The 24,412-nt window shown below is 33.4% G+C and overlaps 5 protein-coding genes and 1 pseudogene across 6 annotated transcripts; 3 read left to right on the top strand and 3 right to left on the bottom strand.

Annotated features, from left to right (window-relative positions):
* The first annotated feature begins 510 nt into the window (after positions 1-510).
* On the top strand, positions 511-4,449 carry LOC104765720 (DEAD-box ATP-dependent RNA helicase 51). Its single transcript, XM_087502394.1, has 13 exons — positions 511-709; positions 1,036-1,406; positions 1,505-1,690; positions 1,935-2,120; positions 2,422-2,505; positions 2,756-2,797; positions 2,881-2,949; positions 3,030-3,329; positions 3,431-3,469; positions 3,562-3,666; positions 3,744-3,812; positions 3,911-4,036; positions 4,133-4,449. Exons 2-13 carry the CDS (start codon positions 1,062-1,064, stop codon positions 4,280-4,282), a joined length of 1,701 nt encoding a protein of 566 aa, XP_087358520.1. The 5' UTR covers positions 511-709; positions 1,036-1,061; the 3' UTR covers positions 4,283-4,449.
* Positions 4,450-4,581: 132 nt separating this feature from the next.
* Positions 4,582-5,599, bottom strand: LOC104765719 (early nodulin-like protein 5). The gene is made up of 2 exons (XM_010489481.2): positions 5,184-5,599; positions 4,582-5,088 (listed from the first exon to the last, which is right to left on the bottom strand). The coding sequence occupies exons 1-2, from the start codon at positions 5,368-5,370 to the stop codon at positions 4,718-4,720; spliced, it is 558 nt and encodes a 185-aa protein (XP_010487783.1). The 5' UTR covers positions 5,371-5,599; the 3' UTR covers positions 4,582-4,717.
* A 2,261-nt stretch (positions 5,600-7,860) lies between these two features.
* On the top strand, positions 7,861-9,276 carry LOC104765718 (single-stranded DNA-binding protein, mitochondrial). The gene is made up of 4 exons (XM_010489480.3): positions 7,861-8,251; positions 8,417-8,643; positions 8,855-8,955; positions 9,068-9,276. The coding sequence occupies exons 1-4, from the start codon at positions 7,988-7,990 to the stop codon at positions 9,145-9,147; spliced, it is 672 nt and encodes a 223-aa protein (XP_010487782.1). The 5' UTR covers positions 7,861-7,987; the 3' UTR covers positions 9,148-9,276.
* A 244-nt stretch (positions 9,277-9,520) lies between these two features.
* Positions 9,521-10,307, top strand: LOC109130805 (oleosin G pseudogene; annotated as a pseudogene). The gene has a single exon (XR_015591279.1). The product of XR_015591279.1 is annotated as an oleosin G pseudogene (transcript).
* Positions 10,308-11,419: 1,112 nt separating this feature from the next.
* Positions 11,420-12,292, bottom strand: LOC104765717 (uncharacterized). Its single transcript, XM_010489479.3, has one exon. It carries the CDS (start codon positions 12,183-12,185, stop codon positions 11,595-11,597), a length of 591 nt encoding a protein of 196 aa, XP_010487781.2. The 5' UTR covers positions 12,186-12,292; the 3' UTR covers positions 11,420-11,594.
* A 6,848-nt stretch (positions 12,293-19,140) lies between these two features.
* LOC104765716 (transcription factor TCP18-like) lies at positions 19,141-21,713 on the bottom strand. Its single transcript, XM_019241173.2, has 5 exons — positions 21,388-21,713; positions 20,353-21,260; positions 20,142-20,237; positions 19,718-20,016; positions 19,141-19,450 (listed from the first exon to the last, which is right to left on the bottom strand). The coding sequence occupies exons 2-5, from the start codon at positions 21,023-21,025 to the stop codon at positions 19,376-19,378; spliced, it is 1,143 nt and encodes a 380-aa protein (XP_019096718.2). The 5' UTR covers positions 21,026-21,260; positions 21,388-21,713; the 3' UTR covers positions 19,141-19,375.
* Between the last annotated feature and the right edge of the window lie 2,699 nt (positions 21,714-24,412).

Here is a 24,412-nt window from a genome sequence, read left to right as displayed (position 1 = left end):
TTGTTATCATCTTTGCTCATACCAAACGGTGCAATCTCTTTTCTATTCAAGACACGATTGTGAACTATTTTTTTGCTTTTGAATTTTGAGTCTAGTTCTAGAGCGTATACTGTAAACAATCAAATTAATAAACCCACTATAAAAAAAATTAACAATCAAAATATTCAAACAATTAAAAAAGAGTTTTTTTTTAATTGAACAAAAGTGAAAAACACATCATAAATAAATAAAGATAGATCAAAAAATTCCTCATGGTACATAAAATTAACATATTTTGCAAACAAAAAAAAACAATCAAAATATTTCAACCTTGTAATTAAAAAACAAAAGTTGCTCTATTGATTGAAAAAAAAAATGAAAAACACATCATAAAAAAATAAAAATATATCATATTTTTGCTCATGTTACATAAAAATAACACAATTACACCAAAAAAAAAACATTTTTACAAATTTTGGTGTTCAAAAAAAAAACACATTTTATAAGATTTGTTTGCCTGATATATTTTATAGATTAGGTTATATGGAATAAATAAATAAATAAATTGGCTACGAATATATACGAGTTACAAAAAACACTCGTTAAACCCTAAAGAACTTAAACCTTGTGTCCGCGCCGCGTTATTACTCTGACCTCTCTCTCTCTCTCTCTCAAGTTCTTCAATTCTCTGCTCTCTAGCATCATCCTTCGAGTGGTTTCGTTTCTCAAAGTAAGTTTTTTTCTTTCTCCTTTACCCTTTCTCTTCTTGTGTTTGTTCTTCGTAAAGGTCTGTATCCAAAATGGAATTGCGTACAGCGATTGATAAGTCTCCTAGAAACTTCAACTAGATCAATTCGTATATATTCGTTAAGTTTTGGATTGAAAGTCGAAATTTTTACGGTTTTAGTGATTGATGTTTGGGTATAGACTCGTTTGATGTAGAAACCCTAATTTCGTAGTGATTGCTCTGTTTCCTACTTTCTCAGAGGTTTTAAATTACTCTCATGTTTCTTTTTTTTTTTTCATTAACTCATAGATTCTGTAATTTTGATGCAGGATTGATTAGTTGAGAAAGCATAAACATGGTTGAATCCGAGAAGACGTCCGTTGATGAGCTGAAGAAGAGGATAAGGAAGAGGAATCGTGGGAAGAAGAATGAGCAGCAAAAACCGGAAGAAGAAGAAATCCACAATGTAGAAGAGGAAGATAAAATGCAGAAGAAGAGTGAAAAGAAGGTTAAGAAAGTGAAGTTGCAAGGGAGAGGCAAAGTCGAGGAAGAGGTAGAAGCAAAGGAGGAAGGCGAAGAAGAGAAGAATATCTTGATTGTTGGGAAAGGGATTATGACTAATGAGACTTTTGAATCCCTGAACCTAACTGAGCAAACTTCCCAAGCTATTAAGGAGATGGGATTTTCATACATGACTCAAGTACGTATATCTGAACCTTCTTCTCATTTTTGTAATTGAAAAGATGGTGTTGTGGCAGAATAATTTTCTAAATCTCGTAACTGTTTGTTATCATTCAGATTCAAGCCGGATCAATAAAGCCCCTTTTGGAGAGAAAAGATGTTCTTGGTGCTGCCAGGACTGGTTCTGGTAAAACCCTTGCTTTTCTCATACCGGCTGTAGAGTTGCTGTATAAAGAGAATTTCTCCCCTCGCAATGGGACTGGTGTGATTGTTATTTGCCCTACAAGAGAACTTGCTATTCAGGTAAATTCTCTTTTTTTTTATCTACCTATGGCGACATTTCAACTTAGCAGCTATCATACTGTCGTTGCGAGTAGATGAGTCATGTAGTTCTTGCAATGCATTAGGTAGAACAAAATCTCTGAGGTTATCATCTCTCATGTAGATGATTCGTTGCAATTGCGTTGGATATGTTTTGTATGAACATTGTTGTATATTGCTGCGGCCTCCCGTTCCTATTTTTAATGGTACTATTTTGATATTTCAGACCAAAAATGTGGCGGAGGAGCTACTTAAGCATCATTCACAGACAGTTGGCATGGTTATTGGTGGCAATAACAGAAGGTCAGAAGCACAACGCCTTGCAAATGGTGCAAACTTGTTGATAGCAACTCCTGGACGTCTTCTTGACCACCTTCACAATACAAAGGGTTTCATTTATAAACACCTGAAGGTACTGTCCTTTCCATTCTTCCATCTGTCTTCTTTTTGTAAAGCAGATACTAAAAGCTCTGTGTTGAGCTACATGGGTACCATTTTCAATAAACAAACAATATTATGTAAAAGAGGCCATCGATGAATATCTGAATTGTAGACAGCAGCTTATGCATTATTCGTTTTTGTTGCATGAATGGCAGAATCACAAAAGTAATACTATGGATGTGATCCACACATCTTCCATGGTATATTTAGATTTATGCTATAGATGATCCTAATGAATGTTAATTGCTCTATATATTCCCTATAAATTGCAGTGCCTTGTGATCGATGAAGCTGATAGAATACTGGAAGAGAATTTCGAGGAAGACATGAATAAGATTCTAAAGATTTTACCAAAGGTACATCATCTTTGGGGTCCTAATTAATTTCTATTCAAACCATGTATTGGATCAGTATCATAGACTTCTTATTTTCCCTTTAAGTTTCCTTAATAGAAACATGCCATTATCATGTGAATTTGATTTAGGTACTGTTATTATCCTCCTCGAAAAACCACTACCGAAGTAGTATTATTGGAATTTGTATATACAAATGCTTACGGTGGTTTTGTCTTATGCACTGATTAAAGTTATTACCATGTTTCTGCAGACTAGGCAAACTGCGTTATTCTCTGCCACCCAGACTTCTAAGGTAAATTTCTGTTGGCTATGGTCTTGTCATTATTAGCATTGCATGTTTCTTAATGAAGCATTTTTATGGTGAATCTCTTTCAGGTCAAAGATCTTGCTCGGGTGTCATTGACATCTCCTGTTCCTGTTGATGTCGATGATGGTAGACGCAAGGTATGAATAAAATAAAATACTCTGGAATGATTATTTAAGGAGCATGGAGATTTTTCTTATAAAGTTTCTAAAACTGTTAGGTGACGAATGAAGGATTGGAGCAAGGCTATTGTGTTATTCCGAGCGAAAAAAGACTTCTCCTTCTAATTACCTTTTTGAAAAAGAGCCTCAAGAAGAAAATTATGGTCTTTTTCTCGACTTGTAAGTCGGTACAATTCCATGCAGAGATCATGAAAATAATGAAAATGGATTTTTGTGATATCCATGGAGGACTGGATCAGAACAGAAGAACTAAAACCTTTTTTGACTTCATGGATGCAAAAAAAGGTATCTTGTTATGTACTGATGTTGCTGCTCGTGGTCTGGATTTTTCTTCTGTGGTACGTCTCCTCATCCATGTTCTTGCATTTTTTTATGTACGCCTTTTACTTACTCAGTGCTTTTATTGATGTCATATTGTGTTGGATTTTATTATCTGTAGGACTGGATTGTACAATATGATCCTCCGGACAAGCCAACGGTAGGACGAACACTTCCTCCTGATGGTTTTCTATATCTTTTTGGCTATTTGTGTGTGTATCTTAAATAGTTCTTTGGTGGTGTTGTTTTCAGGAATATATCCATAGGGTTGGTCGAACAGCCCGTGGAGAAGGAGCAAAGGGAAAGGCATTGCTTGTCTTGATTCCTGAAGAGCTTCAGTTTATTCGGTACCTTAAGGTAAGAATGGTTTTTGAATTTTTTTTGGTGGGTTAACCAACCAACTTGTGTGTTTTAATTTGTAATTTAACCTTCAGGCTGAAAAAGTACCTGTTAAAGAGCTTGATTTCAATGAGAGGAAGCTTTTGAATGTTCGATCTGCGCTGGTAAGAGTTCTGATTCAGTAATGTTGTGGGTTAAATAAGTTTCCATTTGCGATTGGATTCGCTGTGTAATAACTGTGTTTCTTGTTCTGTTCCCACAGGAGAAATGTGTTGAAGATAACTATAGCCTGAACATGTTAGCCAAGGATGCATACCGAGCTTATATCTCAGCATACAATTCACACTCTTCGAAAGACATCTTCAATGTTCATCGACTCGATCTCCAGGTAAAAGAAACAAAAAAATCGAATGCTCTTCCAAAAGATTATGTTCATGGGATGGATATATAGCTGATATCTCTGGTTTTGATTTCAATGTCACAGGCGGTTGCAGCATCGTTCTGCTTCTCTTCGCCACCTAAAGTGAATCTGAACATAGAAAGTGGAGCTGGGAAGGTCAGGAAAGCAAGGAATCAGCAAGGTCGCAATGGCTTCAGTCATTACAGTCCCTATGGTAAGTCCACACCTAAATAGGCGTAATGTGTCTCGGCTTACGACATTTCTCTTTGCTCCTTAGACACTTGTTTTTGATTAATTACCACCAAGTTTTGTTTGAAGAGTAAGCAGTGCATCTAATTTATATGAAATGTTATTTACTTGGCTTACTATTTCAGTTCAATGGGTTATACAACATTTTAAAATTGTTGATATCGTCTGCATATAGTAAAGAGTTAAGAAAATGACATGAAAATGGAATCATCATTAGAAACCATGAATACTGCATATCATTGAAGCTAAATTCGGAAACTAAACTCAGTAATCGAAACATGGGGTTTATGTTAATGAAATTTTTATTCAGAATACTGCTTAAGAACGAAACAGAACAGCCTAATATGATTGGATGAATAATAATCTAAAGAGATCAAAAACGCTAAACCGACCTAAAATCTTCAGCTAAAACGGATGCAACTAAGTCAAACCAAAAACCGAGACAACCAGAACCGCAAAGACAACAAAACCGGAGCTACTGAACTGGACTGCGGTTTTGAAGGCATTGCTCTTCTTGGCCTTTGGAGTTGACACCGGAAGAGATGATGAAGAAGATGAAGAAGAAGGTGGAGGAGACTCTGTGGAGGACTCTGTCTCCATAACTTTTACGATCATCTTCTGACCCTTTTCGCAGTGGCCCGAAACACCGCTGATGAAGTAAAACAAACCGGGTCGATCTAGTTTGAAAACCGTGTCTTCGTTGTTTGAGTAGAGTTGCGGTTTGGTGGCTTTGCATTTCTTGTACTCCTCTTCTGACACCATTAACACTGAGTCTTTCGAGTACTTGAAACCTTCACCAAAATCCAGAAAAAACACCACAGAAGAGTTAAATATATCTTTAAAGATGAAGACATGTACTGCATACAATGTTCAACATTATACTTACGGAGAGTGTCGCCAACTTGAAAACGGTTATCTGAAGCCCATTGGTTAAACGCATCTCCACGAGTCTTAGATGTTGGTACGATCCAACCATCTTCTCCTCCAACTTCAAATTCAGTGCTTGAAACACATGAAAACATGTACAACCATACAATGATCGCAACAAGAGTGATCTTGTTCGATGAGCCCATTTGTTGTGTTTGGATTGATATCAAAGGAGCTCCAACCAAAGTTAAGGAGATTGTTTTTTTTTTTTGTTGTCTTTGTTCTTATGGCTTGTGGGTGCTTGAGGTTTTGAGTTTATAAAGAGTGAGACTTTGGAGGCCGTTAGACTCGTCCACTTCTTGAGGGATAATTAATGGATATCTCTTTGACTAGTTATTTTATTTTCTTGATTCAAAAATTCAATTTTGTCGAAAACAACATGACTTGAAGTTGTTGAGGAATATCAGAGATTTTGTGGGATACTTAGTAGTTCTTACTTTTGAATTACAAAATTTATGGGGACGTCTGGACGATGTTTTCCAAAAGAAAATTTGGGAAAATATATATGAACCATTTACGCGTAGCTTGCTCTAAAATCAACAGATACGTAGGAGTGTGAGTTGTATTTTTGGTGACGACAAAAGCAATTTTTTCCTTCTCATTGACCATTTCTACCCGGACTTGCAATTTTAAGTTGAAATTGTCAATTCCGAAAGTTTTGGTAAACATATTACTGATTTTTGGAATAATTGAGTCACTTTGTCCCAAAACGTTCAAATCTCTTTACCTCTTTAGGGACGTTAAACCCATAATCCAACATTCGTCTAAGTGAAGATCGGAAATAGCGAATTCAATGACTACAACATTTTGTCATATCGATTGGAAGTGTTATCCATTTTTGTTGTTTATCCTGAATCGATTATTGTAGCTTTGCCCTATAGTATGATCAGTTGGTCATTTTGCGAATATCATCGGATTCTCGTTCCGGTTAGGTTTATAATAGGCTAATTTTTTTATATGGATAAAGCATTATAAAGTTTACACTTTACACATATGAAAATTAGCTAATGGGTGTTCAAATTTTGCAAACAAATATTTTTAAAACAGGAACTAAATATGAAAGCAACAAAAACAAACAAACTCTTTTTATTAGGACAAATCTGGTCAGACAGCAAATTCATTCGAAACACTCTCGTAAGGTTTATATATTCAACAAAATCACAACTACAATTAGACTCTTAATTAATTCTTCGTCAAGAGGACTCTAAAGAGGAGCAGATATGATACTTCTAGCATAATTTAACCCATCTCACAACTTTCGTGAAAGTCAGCTACAAACACACTAATAGCTTCAGTTTCTTTCTTCAAATTCCTCTTCATTTTTTTCAGGTTAATTCATTCATGTATTTGGTACATACTTTCCTTATCTACTTCTAGACCAAATAGACCAACTAAATAATCCAAAAATTCTTTGAAGTGGAAGAGAAGAGTAACAAGGCTGATAGCAAGAGTAAAGGATGTCATAACAAAGGACTAGGTGGATTCAACAAATTGAGAAAATTCTTGTAATCAACAACGACAACTTTTTTTTTATATTGATAAGAAACAAGCTTAATTAATATGGATGACAAACAATAACACTTGCAAAATCTGATTAATCACAGGATTATAAACGAGTAATCATGTCAACTTCACAACCATGCACATGACAATATGAAAAATTCAATTGAAATAAAATCCACAAGTTCAGTTAAATTTTGCAAAGGAGACAAGAGCCAAAAATGGATAGTTAAATTTTAGAAAAGATAGAAGAAGAATGATTATAAACGACTAATTACGACTAAATTCATACGATTGAGGCCCTGAGATTATATGTGGAAGAATGTTTGAAGGATCTAAAAATGAACCATCATCAAGGATATAAAATGCTTGTAAAAATAATACTTAAAAGATCTAATTTTTTTGTCACTCAACAATATGTATACATGAAAATATGAAAAATCAAACTCAAATAAATTCACAAGTTAATTGAGTAATTCTCATCTATGTAGGCTCATCCTCTAAGAAAAGAGGTAGGTTTCCAGAGTTTTCGGTAAAGAGAACCAAAATTCTAATTTCCAAAAAATAGATTAAATAGAAGATATGAAACATGAATTTGTAGAGTATTATCTCATAGAATCCAAAAAGATTGACAAGTTAATCTTTCAAATGAAAAACTCAAAAATAAAAAATGCTTGGAGGATCTAAACCACCATTCAAGAATCTAAAATGTTTTTAGATCAATCATACACATGAAAAGATAAAAAATTATATTCAAAAAAAAATCCGAAATTCCATTCAATTCACAAATGATACAAAAGAAAAATAATTATGAACGACAAAAAAATATTATCTTAAAGGTTTTAAAAGGTAAAATAAACTGCTAAATCTTTTACCAAATCTATATTTTTCTAACCCTTCACCACCCATAATTTTTCTTTTATGCAAAAATGAATTATAGTATTATTATCTTTCACATATTTAAAAGAAATTCTCCATTTTGTTTCTCCAGTTTTTCTTTTCAAAAGTTTATATTTTGTTATTCGAATTTTATTACCAGAATTTTTACAGATCTCTGGTTTATTATATTGACTTTTCAATTCAAGGTTGAAAATGTCATTTAAGAAACTATTGGTGAAAATTATTAGATTGACAATAGTTGAGGCACTTTGTCCCAAATGTTACAATCACTTTCTCCGCTCTTTAGGGTTTAAGACGTTAAACCCAGAATCCAACATTCATCGTTGGAATTCGATTTCGAAAATCTCAGTGAAAGATCGAAAAATGGCGAATTCAATGACTACCCTTTCGAGAAGACTCTACAGATCTCTTCTCTCGAACCCTAGATTTTCTCAAGCTTCCATGTCCTTCTGCACCAACAACATCTCTTCCCGAGAAGACTCCGATTTCGACGAGTTATCAGCTAACTCAGACACTGAATCTCACATTGAACCCAAGGCTTCAGACCCAGTTTCTCGCTTCTCCGGAGAAGAACGCGTTATGGAAGAGCGTCCACTCGAAAATGGCCTTGACTCTGGCGTTTTCAAGGTAAATCAAACTTAGTTTCTAATCCCAATTGGTACATATGGTTTTGATTCCCGTTTTTGCTCTTTTATCTTGAATTGATCATTTTCAATTTTGTGAATATCATTTGATTCTCGTATCTGGTTAGGTTTATTAGTGAAGTTTTTTTTTACTGATTTATGTATTTAGGCAATATTGGTGGGGCAAGTGGGTCAGCTTCCTTTGCAGAAGAGGCTGAAGAGTGGAAGAACAGTTACTCTCTTCTCTGTTGGAACTGGTGGGATCAGGAACAATAGGAGACCGTTGATTAACGAAGATCCGAGGGAGTATGCAAGCAGGTCTGCAGTGCAGTGGCACCGTGTGTCTGTTTACCCTGAACGATTAGCTGATCTTGTGTTGAAGACTGTTGAACCAGGGTTAGTAGTTCTTTTCTGAAATCAGATTTTTTAGCTTTTGAGGTTATCTGATGGTAGAATAGGGACGCAAATATACAACAGACTGAATCAAATATATATGTATTCTTGATCCTTGTTGAGAAAGGATGAAACTTTAAGTGAATCTTACTTGCTAGAGCTTGCTTTAGTGTATGTGTTATTGAATAGCATGTTTGGTGTTTTTAAACAACAGTACAGTTGTCTATTTGGAGGGTAATCTAGAGACGAAGATATTCACTGATCCTGTCACTGGTTTGGTTCGACGTATAAGAGAAGTTGCTATTCGTAGAAACGGTATACATGGCTCTACTCAATTTGTTCATTCAGATTTAGCATTTCTTATATATTTGATTGGAAAAAAAAAAAAAAAAAAATCAAATCTTGAGCTCTGTTTTTCTCTCTGCAGGCCGAGTTGTGTTTTTAGGAAAAGCTGGTGATATGCAGCAACCAAGTTCTGCTGAGCTCAGAGGCGTTGGCTACTACTGATTTCTAACAAATAAATTGTCATAAAGGTACACTATCTGCTATTGTAGCTTCACTTCTGTTGTCTCTTCTTGTAACTTGAAGGTTTGGTTTAGTGTGTCTTTGTCTTCTATTGCCATTGGCTTTTTTACATTGGTGTTTTTGGCAAATAAATCTAACCAAACCCAACCAACTACATTTACAATTAAACCGAATCTAAACCGAAATCTCGATTCAAGACAATATGAAACCAAGACCATTCTCCACGTGTTTGCAAACATTGCATGAATGCCACCTCAAAGCTAAATCTGTCGTCCATTTGTTTTACTCTTCCTCTTTATGTTCTCTGTCGCACACAAAAAAAAAAAAAAAAAAAAAAAAACAATCGCTCTCTACAATGGCGGAAAGGTTCTCTAGCGGCGAGGCTCAATATTGGCCCATCTACGGTAGCTCCCCTACCAGCACCAACGTTAGCAATGGCGGCCCCATCGCGTCGTTTGTCCATCAGCTCCGATCTCATTCACCAACCTCCTCACAGCTCTTTGGTTACCTCGCTCTCCTCATTTCCAGCGGAATCCTCCTCTTCCTCCTTGGCGTAAGCGTCACCGCGGCCGTGCTCGGTTTCATCCTGTTTCTTCCATTGATCGTCATCTCGAGTCCCATCTGGATTCCCGTTTTTGTCCTCGTTGGCGGGTTCTTAACGGTCTCGGGATTTCTTGTCGGAACGGTGGCGGTAGTGTCGTGGACGTACCGCTATTTCCGAGGAATGCACCCGGTTGGATCAAACCAGATGGATTATGCACGTAGTCGGATCTATGACACGGCCTCCCACGTTAAAGATTACGCTAGAGAATACGGTGGTTACTTCCATGGCAGGGCTAAAGATGCGGCACCTGGTGCTTGACCTGAATCGGTTGGTATAGTCTGGTTCAGGGTAGAATTAACAGATCCCGGTTCAATTTATGGAGGAGTAACACGGTTAATTAATGGTAAGAGATTACATTTTGTTTTTTTTGTTTCCGTTTTTATAAGAAGACAAAGAATGGTAATGTACAAGCTTTTGTGTCCGTAATAACTTGAAATGTAATATTTTGTTTGCGAGTTTTTTTTTCCACATTTTTTTTGGGAGACGTTTGTATAATCAAATGTCTTTCAGTTATGTTTGAATAATTTATTTCGATAAATGACGAGTATATGACTACTGAGTGCTGACTACACAAGTTCACGATTTTAAGCAATGCATGATAGGAGTATCTTCCTTGCTTATTTCAGACGATATGGAAGAACATGCATGTTACATCCTTTTTGTGTTCTTTTTCTATTAATGAAAACCTTTCTTTATTATTTTGAAATAGTCGTGTTCAAAGTTTGAAAAGAGAATCAGTTTATAAACTTTTCTTCTTATACCAATAAATTAATAACCCTATTTATACGTTTGATGAACATGAGAATTCTCTATCCTTGTATTGTCATTAGATTGAATCTAAAGATAGTATAGTACGGTATTGGTAAAGATTTAAAAGCCTTTCTTCATTTGTCTAAAACTATGTTCACTGGTCCAGTATTGGTTTGACGGGTGGGAAAGATCCAAAATTTTATTAAGAAAACCTTAATTTTAACTTTTACCAATTATAATAGCTAATTAATGATTCACTGTGTGTTGTCGATGCATGAACTGAAACAATTTATTGTAACAGAGAGCCCTATATTGCACTCTGTAGCTACAAGCTAGTTCATTAACATTTAGTAACATCAGTCATTGTAGATTCAGAATTGGCACTGAATACGCATATTTTACAATGGTTACACGCTCGAACGTAACATTATGGATAAAAAAACAATTAAGCATACATAACTTAAGAACGTAATCAGACAGTTGGAATCTTCTTAACCCCTACTTTTTTGTTTCGTTGACTTCTTTGTGTTTTGATTTGAAGTCAAAGCCAACCAGACAAAAAAGAAACCTCAAGTCAACACCAAAACTTGGCTGTGAACGTCAACCGTTGATTTGGTCTTTAAGTAATTAAAATATTTTGACGTTTGTAATCATTAACTCGGCTAATTAAAGGCCATCATCGGAGCCTTTTTACCGCATAGACGTGGATTCAAATTCTAATTACTCCATGTATAAAAATAAAAAAGTATAAGTTCAACCACATGTAATCGCTTTTTTTTCTGTGATCCTTTTTGGAATGGTAATGAACGGTTGATATGGAAAAATTATTTTATTGTATTGGATTTTTTGAAAATTACTTTTTTTTTTTTTTTCGGTTTTGAAAATTACTTAACTTTAAAATTTTGCCAAGCGCAATTATATAAGTACATAAATTTAAATTACACAACTATATGCATAATAAGACATGTCATGCGCATCTACCAATAACAAGAGAACAACCAAAGATCCTAGAGAACTTTGACCACTCAACTGATGACACTGCAAATTATACCAATCAAACTCTCAAAACTAAATTTTAAATTTCTTTTTCCGTCGGGTTTAACAGTGACCCGACATAAGAACGGGTCGGGCGCTCAGGAACCAAACTAGCACGTGGCGACCTTGGAGGCACTTCCTTTAGCTGATGTCCACTACAATCGTAGTAGATCACGCCGGAGTAATCCAACGGCTCACATTTACCTCCCATCAAAATCTCCCTCTGCCAAACGCCGTACTCCTCCTCATCCTCCTCCACAATCATCTCCACCGCCGTCTTCTTCACGGCACCACCGTCGTAAGGTTTAGTTTTCCGGCCGACCATAGTCATCGCCTTGTTGCTCAAGGTCGTCATGAGCTCCTTAGGACGCACCCTCATCGGGGAAAAAGACCGTGCCGGACTCCATCCAAACCTTCCTCCTCCTCGGCCTTCTTCGCGGCCTTTGTTGCCGTTAGGCTTAGGGCTTTCGAGATAGTCTTCGAGATGAGTTTGCTTTCGATTCGTCTTGAGTTTGAGCTTCTTGGAGACTCGGTTTGCGTGTCTAGCACAAAGTACCATGAGAGAGACGAGGAAACTCACGCTAAGGCGCTTGTGTGCGGAGGTGACATGTTCTGGCGTTGAGCTCTCCATTGCTCCGTCGTTTTCTCCGGAAAGGGTTTAAACTCAAAAGATTCCTTTTTTTTTTCCTTAATGTGATTTCTCTCTCTATCTCTCTTGTCTGAAAGACTGAAATGGTTGGGTTACGTATATTTATATTAATACACGCGTTAACGTATAGGTCCCTTAATATAAAAAGGGAGTTAGGTTACCGGCTGACTCGGTAGCCTTTGCGTTGACATATATTGTGTTGACATTTTCTTTGATTTTGTGTAATGATCTTGTGTATTATATAATATGATATCAATGAATAATTACATTCAAAATATTTATAATTTAAGTTCTGTGTATGAAACCTAACGAGCATGCGAGAGACATGCATCAACGATCTCTTGATTAAACCTTACGTGTTTGATCGATTCATTCCTTGATAAGTATTATTTGTCTCAATACATGCGTTCTATATATTAGAAAATATATTATTGTAGCAACATAATTCGTCAGCGATTCTCCTTAACAAATATATTTGTCAATTGTTTTCTATTTGTCAATTTTTGCGACATTGGAAAGTTTAATGGCTTTTGGTCCTCCAGATGGATCCTTTGTGTTGTGTTTTGTGTTGAGTTTATATATGTATCCTTTGTATTGTGTTGAGTGAGTTTGGACTCGAGTAAAATTAGTGAGCTAGTTTTTGATTTTGATATATGTTTTATTTTGGTTCAGCTCTAAACTTTATCCTTGAATACAGGTCCTCCTGATCACGTCAACCTTCAGGTCTACTACTATTTCTATGGTCATCGCCGCCTCACAGATATTATCTCGCGCTCCCGCTATGGATGGTTGATAAGTATTATCGTACGGATTTCAGACGCTAAAAAAAATTATAAATAAAACAATTAGATTTAAAACTTTTGGATGTCTTTTTTGTTTAAAAATTATACATAATAAAAAAAAATTAAAAAAAGTAACTCGATATAGAGTACAAAAGAATAGAATAATAAATATCTTTGACATCCAATCATACCAATGAATTATTTTCTTTGCATTCTTGAATGGCAGTTCCAAAAACTATAATTCTATCTCGTAAAAAATTGGAAAAAAGGAATATGTAATTAACAAAAAAAATTGTACAGCAAAATAAATAAAGAAAACACTATAATAAATCGAATTAGTCTAACTAAAAAACCAATTTTTGAAAATACATATAAAACAAAACGGGAACAAAAAAAACAATTTATAGATTAAAAAAAAAGGTTCACATTCTTTTTAGTTTCGTATTTTCCCCATCACTACCTTATACAATAAAAAAATAAAGATATTTTATTTCCGAGTATGCCGACTTGTTACATCATGCAAATTCAATTAAAGCGGAATAATTTAGTAGTAGCTGTTACCAAAAAAAAAGGAAAAAGAAAGTGAGAAAAAAAAATCGGTAAAAGAAGATGTATATAATCTCCTAATTTATTTTTATACCCCCCAGCCGATATTGAGTTCTAAAAGCAATGACGACGATGTCCGATCTTCCACGGGATTTGGTGGTGAGGATACTCTCTAGGGTTCCATTGACATCTATGAGAAGAGTGCGATTCACATGCAAAAAGTGGAACTCTATATCCAAAGATCCGAGGTTTGTAAAGATGCACTTTGATAACGCGGCGAGGCAGTTAATAATAATGATGTCTGAACACAGGCTTTGGTTAATGAGCGTAAATCTCCATGGATACGACTAGTTGCTTATGCGTCTACGGTTGATATAACCCAATTATTTACTTAGCCTAATGTTTTTTCGCGTAATCACACCTATAAGATAATCGTTTTTTAACACTTTAGTTCTATACTTCTATGTGACAAGAACCATCAACTAATTCCAAAAGTCTACTTGGTTCTTTTATATTTTAAAATTAACTATCTATCGTTATTCATTCACATAGAAACAAATAAAGTATAATTAACACTTACAATATGCTCAATAGCCATGTCGATAAAGGCTCATGTATTAGAACATTAAGAGACGCTAAATGTAGTTGACCAACACGATCAGTATTCTTTTATTAACCCCACTTTCAAGTTTCATTTATTTATTTGTAGTTTCTAAGACGTAATGTATAAATTCTCAAAGTCGTTACAAAGTCATAACCCTATCATATGACCAAGAGCTAATAAATGCGATATACTGTAGTACTATTAGTTAATAACAATTTCAACAAATTTGGTGGAAGAGGAATTTTAAAGAATTATACCTTAAAATTCAAATACTAGTTCGGTACAAATAATTAACAAGAAGACTCGGTGTTGAAAGGGAGGTAAGAAGCACGATATCCAGGAGTGTTAGGTAGCCTCCCTCTAAAATTAAATAAAATTTACTAAAAAAAACAAAACATTAATTCAAATTAATACTACAAAAGAAAAAGAGATTTTGTAGAAAAAGGAGTTTTTGGTTTAGTCGAGTTAGTTCATTTTGCAACAAACTCACATTTTATAAATCACTCACTTCATTTAAATACATAGACAATTAATCCAAAATTAGCAAATACGTAATTCACTACGTGGTTCCAAGAAAAAGTTGACCGTCGTGCACGTTTGAATCATTGTACAATAAAAGGAAAAAGGGCCAATGCCTACCCTCTCGGCCCACTATGATATGGATGTACAGTATTTCATTTTCAGATTAAATGGGCTTTTTTTTTTATGGCAGTTCAATTTGGTTATCCTTATCCCTCAAGAGTGAAATTAGTAAAAAAAATAAGCTCTACATAAAATTTTGATACAGTATCCCATAACAAATTAGTGGAATTTAGATTATTCGTAATAATCAGATATGAAAGTAATGTACTAATGTAGATAACTAAACGTTTTATGTCATCAAAAGTCAAAACATATATATGAAGGGTTCGGTTTCATAAAGTATTAAGTCGCTAATTATAGCTCTCTTTTTTTTTTTGGTCATCAAATCTTAAATGAAGTGTTCGTGTTCATATTTTATTATTTTAAACTGCATAAAATTTAGATTCTTTACTGAGGAGGTCTTTCTGGGCTTTAGTACAATACTTTTGTAGTTTAATTGTTTCATGATCTTGTGAAAATTTTGAGAACTTGTGTGTAAGAAATTTAGGCGCTTATACCAATTTGAATCATGATGCATTAATTAGTTTCTCCAAAGAGAACCATGAGCAACTATTTTGGCTGGTCGATTCAGTTCATATGCATCCTGTATCATAAAGTTTCCAGCTGAAAAGAGCATAAAGTAAATTTAAAAGGAAAAATAGAACATATCGATCATGATCACTATCGTATATATTGATAGTCTCTTTTTCATGCAAAGTGTGCGGCAATGAATACAGCTACAAAACTTCATCCAAAAAAATATGAAATACATTTATGAAACATATGTAGATATGGTAAACTCTAAAATTCACTAGTGTCACATACTTAGACGAATATGTAGTTTGAAGATGAAAACAGTAAAATAAGACTAACGTAGATAAAATATAATTAAAATAAAACTATGTAGTTGAAGATGAAATATGAAAACTTATGAAACAATTTTATTATATTTCTTATATATTAACTTAATGTTACTTCTGGTTAAGTTTTTCGCACTTATGGGTAATCAATTTAATCATATATGAACTTAATTTGCCTTATAATTTAGGAATATATATGACTGGTATTATGTAGTGAACAAAAAAAAAATCCAACTTATTTCAAAGTCAAAAATTGCGTGCACACACAGGTAATAATGAAAGTAGAAAAAAAGATCTAAAAATATATATGCAATGCTGGAAAGAAAACCATGAACATTTGATAGATCTCACTTAGTCACTGTGAATAAAGAAAGGTTGCGTTCTAAAATTTTTTTTATAGAAATTATGTTTAAAAATCATAAAATTATATTTAGAAACTGGCTATGAGGCACTCTGCTGGGTACCAAACAACAAAAAAAAAAAAAAAAAAAAAAAAAAAAAAAAAAAAAAAAAAAAATCAAAGAAAGAAAAAAAAAATCAACAAGATTTTCCAGAAACCCTAAAAATCCGCCATTGATACCGGATGCCTACAGTTCTCTCTACTCCTACATCTTCTAGGGTTGGTATCTGTAGCCACACTCTCTCACTAGCTAGGGCTTCTTGTTTGATTATAGGGTTTGAAAAAAACAACACACAAGGTCGGGTGATTAATTTTCTTGTTCTATCTGGGTTTCGTTCTTTATATATATATGCCTGGATCTGCCTCTCTATCGAAGGATCGGTTCTTTTGGTTTTTGTAATAACTGTCAAAGTTCTTGTTTCTCATAAACCAGATCTAGGGCTTTTTTGTTTTTTCCTTTCTTAATCCAGATCTAGGGCTCGTAATTATTTTCCCTTCATCATTTTTTAATTCCTTCTAATTGTGTTCTCTTTAATTACTCGGGTTTGATTACAGTTCTCGGAGATTAGTTCACTTCGTATAATTTAGGAAATAAACTTGCAGATCTGTCTTTGGTTCTTGTTTTGTTTCTTGTTATCTCTTCTGGAATACTTTTTTCTTATAAGGAATTTTTTCTTTTCTTTTCCAGTTTGTCCTTTTCTTTGTTTTTTAATTCGCACTAATTTGGGCTTTCATTTGATTGTGGCATTATTTTCTTCTTTTAATCCTCGCAAATAATTTAATTTTCGCCGCAGGTTAATTATTATTTGAAATAGTTTTTCCATTCCAAAAGTAGGTTTTACATCTTGACAAATTTAGGCATGCGGGCCTCTTTATCTATTTCCTTCAACTTTTTGTTGTTCTTCTCAGTTCTCACATGAAGTTGATTTTCATTTCGTTTGTTCTTTTTCTTATTCTTTCTCCCAGAATGATGTAAAACTTAAATGGTTTATAATCCTCTTTATAGACAAATAAAAAATTTCTACCTTACTAAGATTATTAGATATGTTCAAAGTTAACACAACAATCTTTTGATAAAGTTAATCTTTAAAAAAACCAACATCCAACGAAGTCCAAAACAACTGCAAATCCCATGTTGTGTTTTCATGTTTGGCATTGCATTCCACATGACCTTAAACAACATATCATATGGTTTTGTCGACTAATTGATACAATACAAACATATGAGACCTATGTATCACGAAATGTTATGAAGTTGTAGTTAATTTTTTTTTATTTTTGTATATAAACATTGCTTTTTTGTTTTCCTCTGTGTACTATTTGTTTTGTTTTTTTTTTCTTTTCTCAAGTGTCTCTTTATTCTTCTAACTTACTTTTGTCATCTCAATGATCCCATAGAATTTCATCCTAGTATTTATACTCTTTCCATATTCCTTCCTGAAATTTCGACACCTAGTGTTTGGGATTACTACTGTAATCCCTTCCTCCGTTTTACTAATTATATAGGAACTATAGTATAATCAAATAAAACTTTATACATTGAAAACAAAATATAAAATCTTTTCCTCCATTTGTCCCTATAAGATTTAATATGAATGGATCCATATATATCATCAGGTGTGTTTGTAATTACCAACTAAAACATAAAACAAACATGTTGTGACTCCATTTTATAAGCACTGTAAATCAGATTCTAGTTTTTAATTTCATTTAATGACATTAATTAATCATTTTAATTATCTTTCGGAAGTGGTTCAATTTTTGTTGATACCAGAGAGGTCTCTTATAAAATCAAGTTTCCACATCTGATATTACAGTCATCTCAGAATCAGATGCCTATATACCTTTTTAATATATATTTTAATTCTGATAAATCACGAAACTTTATGAGGCTGTAGTTGAATTCGACTAGATATTTTAGTAGTTTTTTTTTTTTCTAGTGCTCGTATGGATGTGTGTTTTATTAGGAGCCAAAAGCCAAAATCATAGACCAAAGAAAAGGGGAGGAGCCGAGGTAACACCATAAGCTTTTATAGGGAGAAGTGGAGAACCATCAATACGAAACAAACATAATGAGATTTTACAAAATATATGAGCACTTTTTCATAAGATAATTGTGAAAACATGCACATTATATTTTTTCGCAGAAATGGAGATTTCTTTTTAAGAAACTAAAATCCTAAAAAACCCTTGTAAGCCCAAATATATATATATATATATATATATATATAAATTCTAATTGCAAAAGAAGCCTCACAGACATTTTCACGTACAATACCTTTTTTTGTTTTTTTTTGGTCCTCTTCACGTACAATACCTTTATAATTGCTAATTCACGCTAACATAATATGTTCTAGTGGGTATTTCAGTTCAGGTTGAGTCTGAAGCTGAGAGTTGTGTAATTTTTAATGATTTAACATTCCTACGCCGGACTATAACAACACCAACCACCCGAGGTTTCATGGCAAAGCATAATTATGTTTATCTGGAAGTGGCATCGAATCAAAGTGACTTCTTTATTCGAGGCTATGAAAATGGTGAGGGACGTATATTCTATTATAGCATGAATACAAAGACCACAGCTTAGTGCACATATAATTTTATCATCTTTTAGAAAAAAAGAACAGTGTGAACATCAAGGTGATCATAATTAGACCTTTGGGTTGTTTTCTATCTGTAGATCTATCGAAAAGGGTCATATAAAATTCAAAATATTTTGATATTTCTTAACAGTATATATCTATGATTAATACTAAATTGCAGTTTGGGAAAATAATATACCCTTTTAAGTTTGAATTGAGTAAACCAAACTTTCTTGATTAAGTAATATTCAACTTATAACAAAACAAGTAACCTACTATACAGGAGAGATATTTGATTTATTACAGCATAAGTTATCATTGATTAAAGGACAAAGCAAAATAAATTGCTTAAAAAAACTTAAAATAAACGTTAATCCACTTATGCATAATAGTGATCACAAGCCTTTTGATTAGCTGTCGCATCTAAGTTCATATATGTAAAGCCTTGAAAGGTTTTAAATTCTTGATTATGGCTACCAGAATTGACGTCAAGGACATATAAAAGAATCACAATAATATAGAATTTTTATCATTTTGTCACGTTTCTTTTTGTCATTTGTTGTATTTATTTTTATTTTTTTTGTTTGTGCAAAACATTTGTTGTATTCCTAAAAGCAACCGATAAATAAACACACCCCCGCACATATGTGTTTGAAGGCTATACATATAATAGTTATAGAAGCACTCGAAAATAAAAACAAAATATCATACATATTGCATTGGTTTTTTTTCTTCATATCAACCGATTTTAACGGTAAATAACTATCAACACATGTTTTAATAGTTGTACTTGTACATGAGGTCTCTTGGTTTCGCCGAGAATTGATAATGAAGATCCGTAAACTGCTGCTGCTGCAAGGTACATAATAATAATAGAAGTCAGTTAATAATAATAAAAAAAAAACCGGCGCCTTCAAATCTCTGATGTGGATCCAAAAACACACCAAAACTAGTATACTAATTAAACTATCTAACATTTATTAAATGTGTTGATACATTGGTGATATTAAATTTAAGATAGCCTAAAATTGAATAAATATGCATAGCTTTAGTAATAACCATATAAAGAAAAAAAGGAAAAATATCATAAAACTCGTAGTTATAGAAGAATTAAGGTACCTCACTGAAATTAGCTGCCTCTTGGCTGCGATGGTGACTAATCATTGGAAATGATGAGTTCATTTGGTTGATTATATCATTCTTTACTATCTCACCCTGATGATGAACTTCTTCTTCCACAACGTTTACCGATTGTGATCTTCCTTTCATCATCATTTTCTCCATTGTCCTATCCTTTGCTCTTTCTCTTGCTTTCGCTCTTTCATCCTTGGACAACTTCTTCAGAATGGGCGTATGTGGTTCTGGCCTCTTTCTCTTCCTTTTCATTGATCTCCCATCGACTTTGTTTCTTGTTGTTTCTAATGTCAACCCATGAATATATAAGTTTTAAAACATATCACTCTTTTTTTATAATTTTTTTATTACAGAAAATTGTAACTCTATAATCATTGTAAAACATTAAGGCAACTGTTAAGGTACGTACCGGTCGTATTAGTATTGCTGCCTCTATCGTCGACCGTCCACATGGATGTAAGTTCACACAGACTAGACGATGTATCCATGGATCCTAACGCCGGTCCTAAATTAATTACGAAACTCACAATTTCAGATTAACCATAAAGATAAACTCTTTTCATATAAACTAAGATAAAAAAATTGAATAGACTTAAAACTAGAAAATATTGCATATTTACGGTTTTGAGACTCGTCGCCGCTGCTGAAGCCGCACCGGTGAGAATGGCTTTTCGCGATCTTTGTGATCTCTGGTTTTGCTTGTGTGAGCAACCACTCAACGGTTTTGCTGGCTTTGTCGAAACCAAGCATGTCTTGTAAGCCAAACAACTCTTTGGCGACATCTAGAGAGAGTCTCATCCTACGATCGCGTGTCCCGTTGGCCGTTTTGATCTTGCTGTGCCTGTCTGTTCTGCTTGGTTTCTTGGCTTTTTTCATTTTGGGGTCTTGAGAAGTTGAGATTGTCTGGGAATCTTCTATGTGGGTTATAGTTTCCGAGGGTTCAATGGGTTGATCTCCAATGGTGTTGTTCAAGAGAAAAGGAAGTGATGGACGATGATTGTCACTGGTGACGGTTTGATTATCATCATGGCCATTGTTTAGTGGGAGGAAAGAGTCCAAGAGGGCGCAATCCGGGTCAAATTCGAATTGAGGAAATGGAGAAGGTTGTAGGAACTGATGATGATGGTCAAGATTATTGTTTGATGTGTTGGAGGTGGAATGAATCAAGATGTCGTCAATGGAAGAAGAAGGGCTAAAAGGGATCACTGGTTGTGAGGAATAATGGTCATTATAAGGGAATGACATGTAGTCGTCGACACTGATGGTGGTAGAAGTACTGAAAGTGTTGTTCATGTCTTTTGGGGGGGGGGGTTTTGAAGCAACAAAATTAAAATTAAAAAACCCTAAGACAAAATTTTGAGAATGACACTTGTACCAAAATCTTCTTCAGACACACACAAAAAAAAGGCGAAAAAAATGAGAGAAAGCATAAAATCAAAGAGAAAGATTACTGTTCCAATGACGAAGACATTGATCTCAGCCAAAATCAAAACTAGAAAAGAAAGAATTTTAAATCTTTTTCCTTAGCCTGCAAAACCAAGAAAAAAAAAGAAAGAAAGAACAGTAATAGTGATTAGTCAAATAATAGTACAATATGTCTTTGTTCAAAAGAATCTATGTGTGTGTCTAAATGTGTAGAGAGAGAGAGAGGATACCTTTATTGAAGCAAAGGACTAAATGGTTGAGAAAGACAACACAGGCAATGTACTTAAATGAGTCTACGTTCTATGAACTAGAATGGAGAGAAAGAGAGAGAAAAAGAGAGAGAGAGAGAGAGAGAGAGAGAGAGAGAGAGAGAGAGAGAGAGAGATATCCCGAGAGAGAGAGATATCCCGAGAGATAGCTATAGAGAGAGGCAGAGATATATCAGTATGGGGGAAGGAACAACATATACGCTTTTGAAGACTCGTTTATTTTCTTTATATATATTTTTAAAATTCCTAGCTTCGGCATGAAAAAATATATATTCGTTTTGTTTTGTGAAAATGTTATCATAGATGGTTATTATATTTGGTTATAAAGATTTTATTTTTTCTATTATTAGGACCTTGTGTTTGTTTATGTTCTTATACTTTTTTTGAGATATTTCATTACCAGATAAGAATGGAGTTTAATTCTTTGATAGATATTAAATTGTTGACAGCTATATTAACTAATCCAAAGATTATATGTCTCTTTATAATTAATTTCATGGAATAAAAGATGTCTAACTATAGTTAGTTCAATAAAAAAATATTTCACTATATTAAATTGTTATTAGATAATATATGTTATAAATTTAGCTTTTAGCTATCCCAATAATCAATTTCATAGGATAATTATTTTTTTAGTTGGTTGACAAAACATATATTTTACCAATTATTATAACCTTTACATTTAAATAAAAATATATCTTTAACTTATTGAAATGACATGTAAAACCCACTTATAGATTTACCTTAATATTGTTTAGAAGATAAGGATCAAGATATAATGAAATGAAAGAAACAGAAGGTAATAAGATTATAATTTGGAAAAAAATATTGGGTAGACAGATAAATGTTTATTTGTATATATATAAATTTTGGAGTTGTGTATAAATAATATTAAAATAAATTAAGGATATTCTAAAGAACAGAATAAAGAAACTTTAGATTATAATTTTTTTTAAAATTAATTTACATTCCAAATGAGAAAAATTAAAGGAAAATAAATATTACATTAAGATTTTCCTGGTGGTATTTCCAAAAACACTATGAAGTATGAAGTACAAAAATGTTATATTTTTTCAAAGAGTGATTCTTTTTAATACCATTTTCCATTTTCCATAATCCATACTAACTTAAGTTTTAATACATTTATTATATATTGCTGACTATTATATATGAAATAGATCAATTGTAATTTAAAAAATAAAATATGAATTGTAATATATATATGGCATATATGTTATAGAGGATAATATCAAATAAATCTAAACAATATTATAACAATTTATTACCATCATATATGGATCTTTTTCTAAATTTAGAGATATATATGATTGTTCTAAATTGTTATGCATACAATATAAAATTTTTTGTTATGCAACATTACTCTTCTATAAAATTTGGTAATTAAATTGCAAATAGACCAGATAGTTTCTGAAAAAGGGCAGCTCCTTTTTCCTTACGTAGACTTATTGGATTCCAATTGAGTTCAAATAGCAAAACTGACGAAAGCATTGGAATAAATAACCTATTTTTTTTTCGACATGGCATTGGAAGTAAGTAATAGTACTAGTGTTTTAAAACTTGTAATAAATAATAGCATTGGCAAGAAAAAGGAAAAAACGTTAAATAATCCATTAGTATCTATCTCTATACCTACGACACTTCAGAATTAAATAACTCATCAATCAATTTGCATCCATTAACAAAGGAGCCCGACTTTTGTTCATGATTGACCAAAAATGTTCAGCAACTAATAATCAATAAAAGCATGCAAACAAATATTAGTTTATACTTTATTGTGCAAAAACCCCATCATCTACTGTAATTTTCGTGATGTAGAGTTAGCATATAATTTTTAGAAGGGTTACCGTTGTAAGAAGAGCTAGATTAAATTAATTTTCAAATAGGAGGATTGCACGTGGCAGTTTGAAGCCCTAAGAAAAAAAAAAAAAAAAAACTGCAACTTTAGGAAGAAAAGAAATTTAAAAGCTTTAGCTCTCTGAGTCTCTCTGTTCAGTATGCCATGACCGACCAATCTTTTATTTTCTTTTGACTCTCTCACACACACACAGTCACACATACACTCTCTCTCTTATACATATGTTTAGGAGTCGCTTTCGCTAAAAAGGGAACTTCTTTTCTCTCTCGTGCTTATCTTGTAAGCTTTTGCATCATTTCATTATTTTTCCATTTGTATTTTTCCACGTAAAAATATTTGTAAAAACATATTTTAGATCTTTGTTCAAAAAAAAAAAACATATTTTAGAAATATCACTTCTTCACACAGAAAAATATATACATTTTAAAACTAATATGAGAAGTTAATACGGTTAACGGTCGATTAGAGTTTCTTGATTAGGTAGTTAGTATTATATATGCTGATCTTGTCCAACAAGAAAAAAACAGTTAGCTAACAGGCTAAACCATAACTTACAACCTAACTATCAACTTTTGACCAATCAATCTTTTAACAAATAATGTGTCAGTCTAATTAATATATAAAGTTGTGTCATATGCTTATTTTGTACCTTTTTTGAAGTTCAGATTGTAAAACTAATACAAATCACTAAAGTAAATCTGGAGACGAGGATCAAAGTCTTAATAATTAACACCTTAATTAAAGCTACTCACTACAAGTACTTGCGCATCTGTTTACGTTTTTATATGCATGTATGAGTACGCAGGTAGACCACAAACTTAGGAGTTACGTGCAAAGATGAAACACTGTCATTGTAAATAATAACTCCTGTTTTGGTCATCCATTGTTATCCACCTTTCCATTTATACATGCCGCCTTCTCACCTAATTATCTAGCACATCCCATGCTCTCACCTCTTTTTGCTCTCTTCCCTCTCCCTCTCTCTCTCTCTCTCTCTCTCTCTCTCTCTCTCTCTCTCTCTCTCTCTCTAGGCCTGCCATTATCAGGAGGACCACATGACTATAATGGATGGACTCGCTGGCTTCTTCTAAGGTTGCTTTCAATTCTTCT

The sequence above is a fragment of the Camelina sativa genome, chromosome 19, assembly GCF_030686135.1.
Source record: "Camelina sativa cultivar CO46 ecotype springtype chromosome 19, ASM3068613v1".
Classification (NCBI taxonomy): Eukaryota; Viridiplantae; Streptophyta; class Magnoliopsida; order Brassicales; family Brassicaceae; genus Camelina; species Camelina sativa.
Note: the sequence above shows the minus strand (reverse complement) of the source record. Positions and strands in the feature narration are given on the sequence as shown.

What these genes read in the sequence shown, in the direction of transcription:
- LOC104765720 (XM_087502394.1), top strand. Translation starts at nt 1,062, where the DNA reads ATGGTTGAATCCGAGAAGACGTCCGTTGATGAGCTGAAGAAGAGGATA. An exon ending in TCATTTATAAACACCTGAAG is followed by an intron (nt 2,121 to 2,421) that starts GTACTGTCCTTT and finishes TATAAATTGCAG; the next exon opens with TGCCTTGTGATCGATGAAGC. An exon ending in TCGATGATGGTAGACGCAAG is followed by an intron (nt 2,950 to 3,029) that starts GTATGAATAAAA and finishes TAAAACTGTTAG; the next exon opens with GTGACGAATGAAGGATTGGA.
- LOC104765717 (XM_010489479.3), bottom strand. Translation starts at nt 12,185, where the DNA reads ATGGAGAGCTCAACGCCAGAACATGTCACCTCCGCACACAAGCGCCTT.
- LOC104765718 (XM_010489480.3), top strand. Translation starts at nt 7,988, where the DNA reads ATGGCGAATTCAATGACTACCCTTTCGAGAAGACTCTACAGATCTCTT. An exon ending in TTGAAGACTGTTGAACCAGG is followed by an intron (nt 8,644 to 8,854) that starts GTTAGTAGTTCT and finishes TTTAAACAACAG; the next exon opens with TACAGTTGTCTATTTGGAGG. An exon ending in AGTTGCTATTCGTAGAAACG is followed by an intron (nt 8,956 to 9,067) that starts GTATACATGGCT and finishes TTCTCTCTGCAG; the next exon opens with GCCGAGTTGTGTTTTTAGGA.
- LOC104765716 (XM_019241173.2), bottom strand. Translation starts at nt 21,025, where the DNA reads ATGAACAACACTTTCAGTACTTCTACCACCATCAGTGTCGACGACTAC. An exon ending in CGGCGACGAGTCTCAAAACC is followed by an intron (nt 20,238 to 20,352) that starts GTAAATATGCAA and finishes TAATTAATTTAG; the next exon opens with GACCGGCGTTAGGATCCATG. An exon ending in CAGCAATACTAATACGACCG is followed by an intron (nt 20,017 to 20,141) that starts GTACGTACCTTA and finishes GGTTGACATTAG; the next exon opens with AAACAACAAGAAACAAAGTC.
- LOC104765719 (XM_010489481.2), bottom strand. Translation starts at nt 5,370, where the DNA reads ATGGGCTCATCGAACAAGATCACTCTTGTTGCGATCATTGTATGGTTG. An exon ending in TCAAGTTGGCGACACTCTCC is followed by an intron (nt 5,089 to 5,183) that starts GTAAGTATAATG and finishes ATTTTGGTGAAG; the next exon opens with GTTTCAAGTACTCGAAAGAC.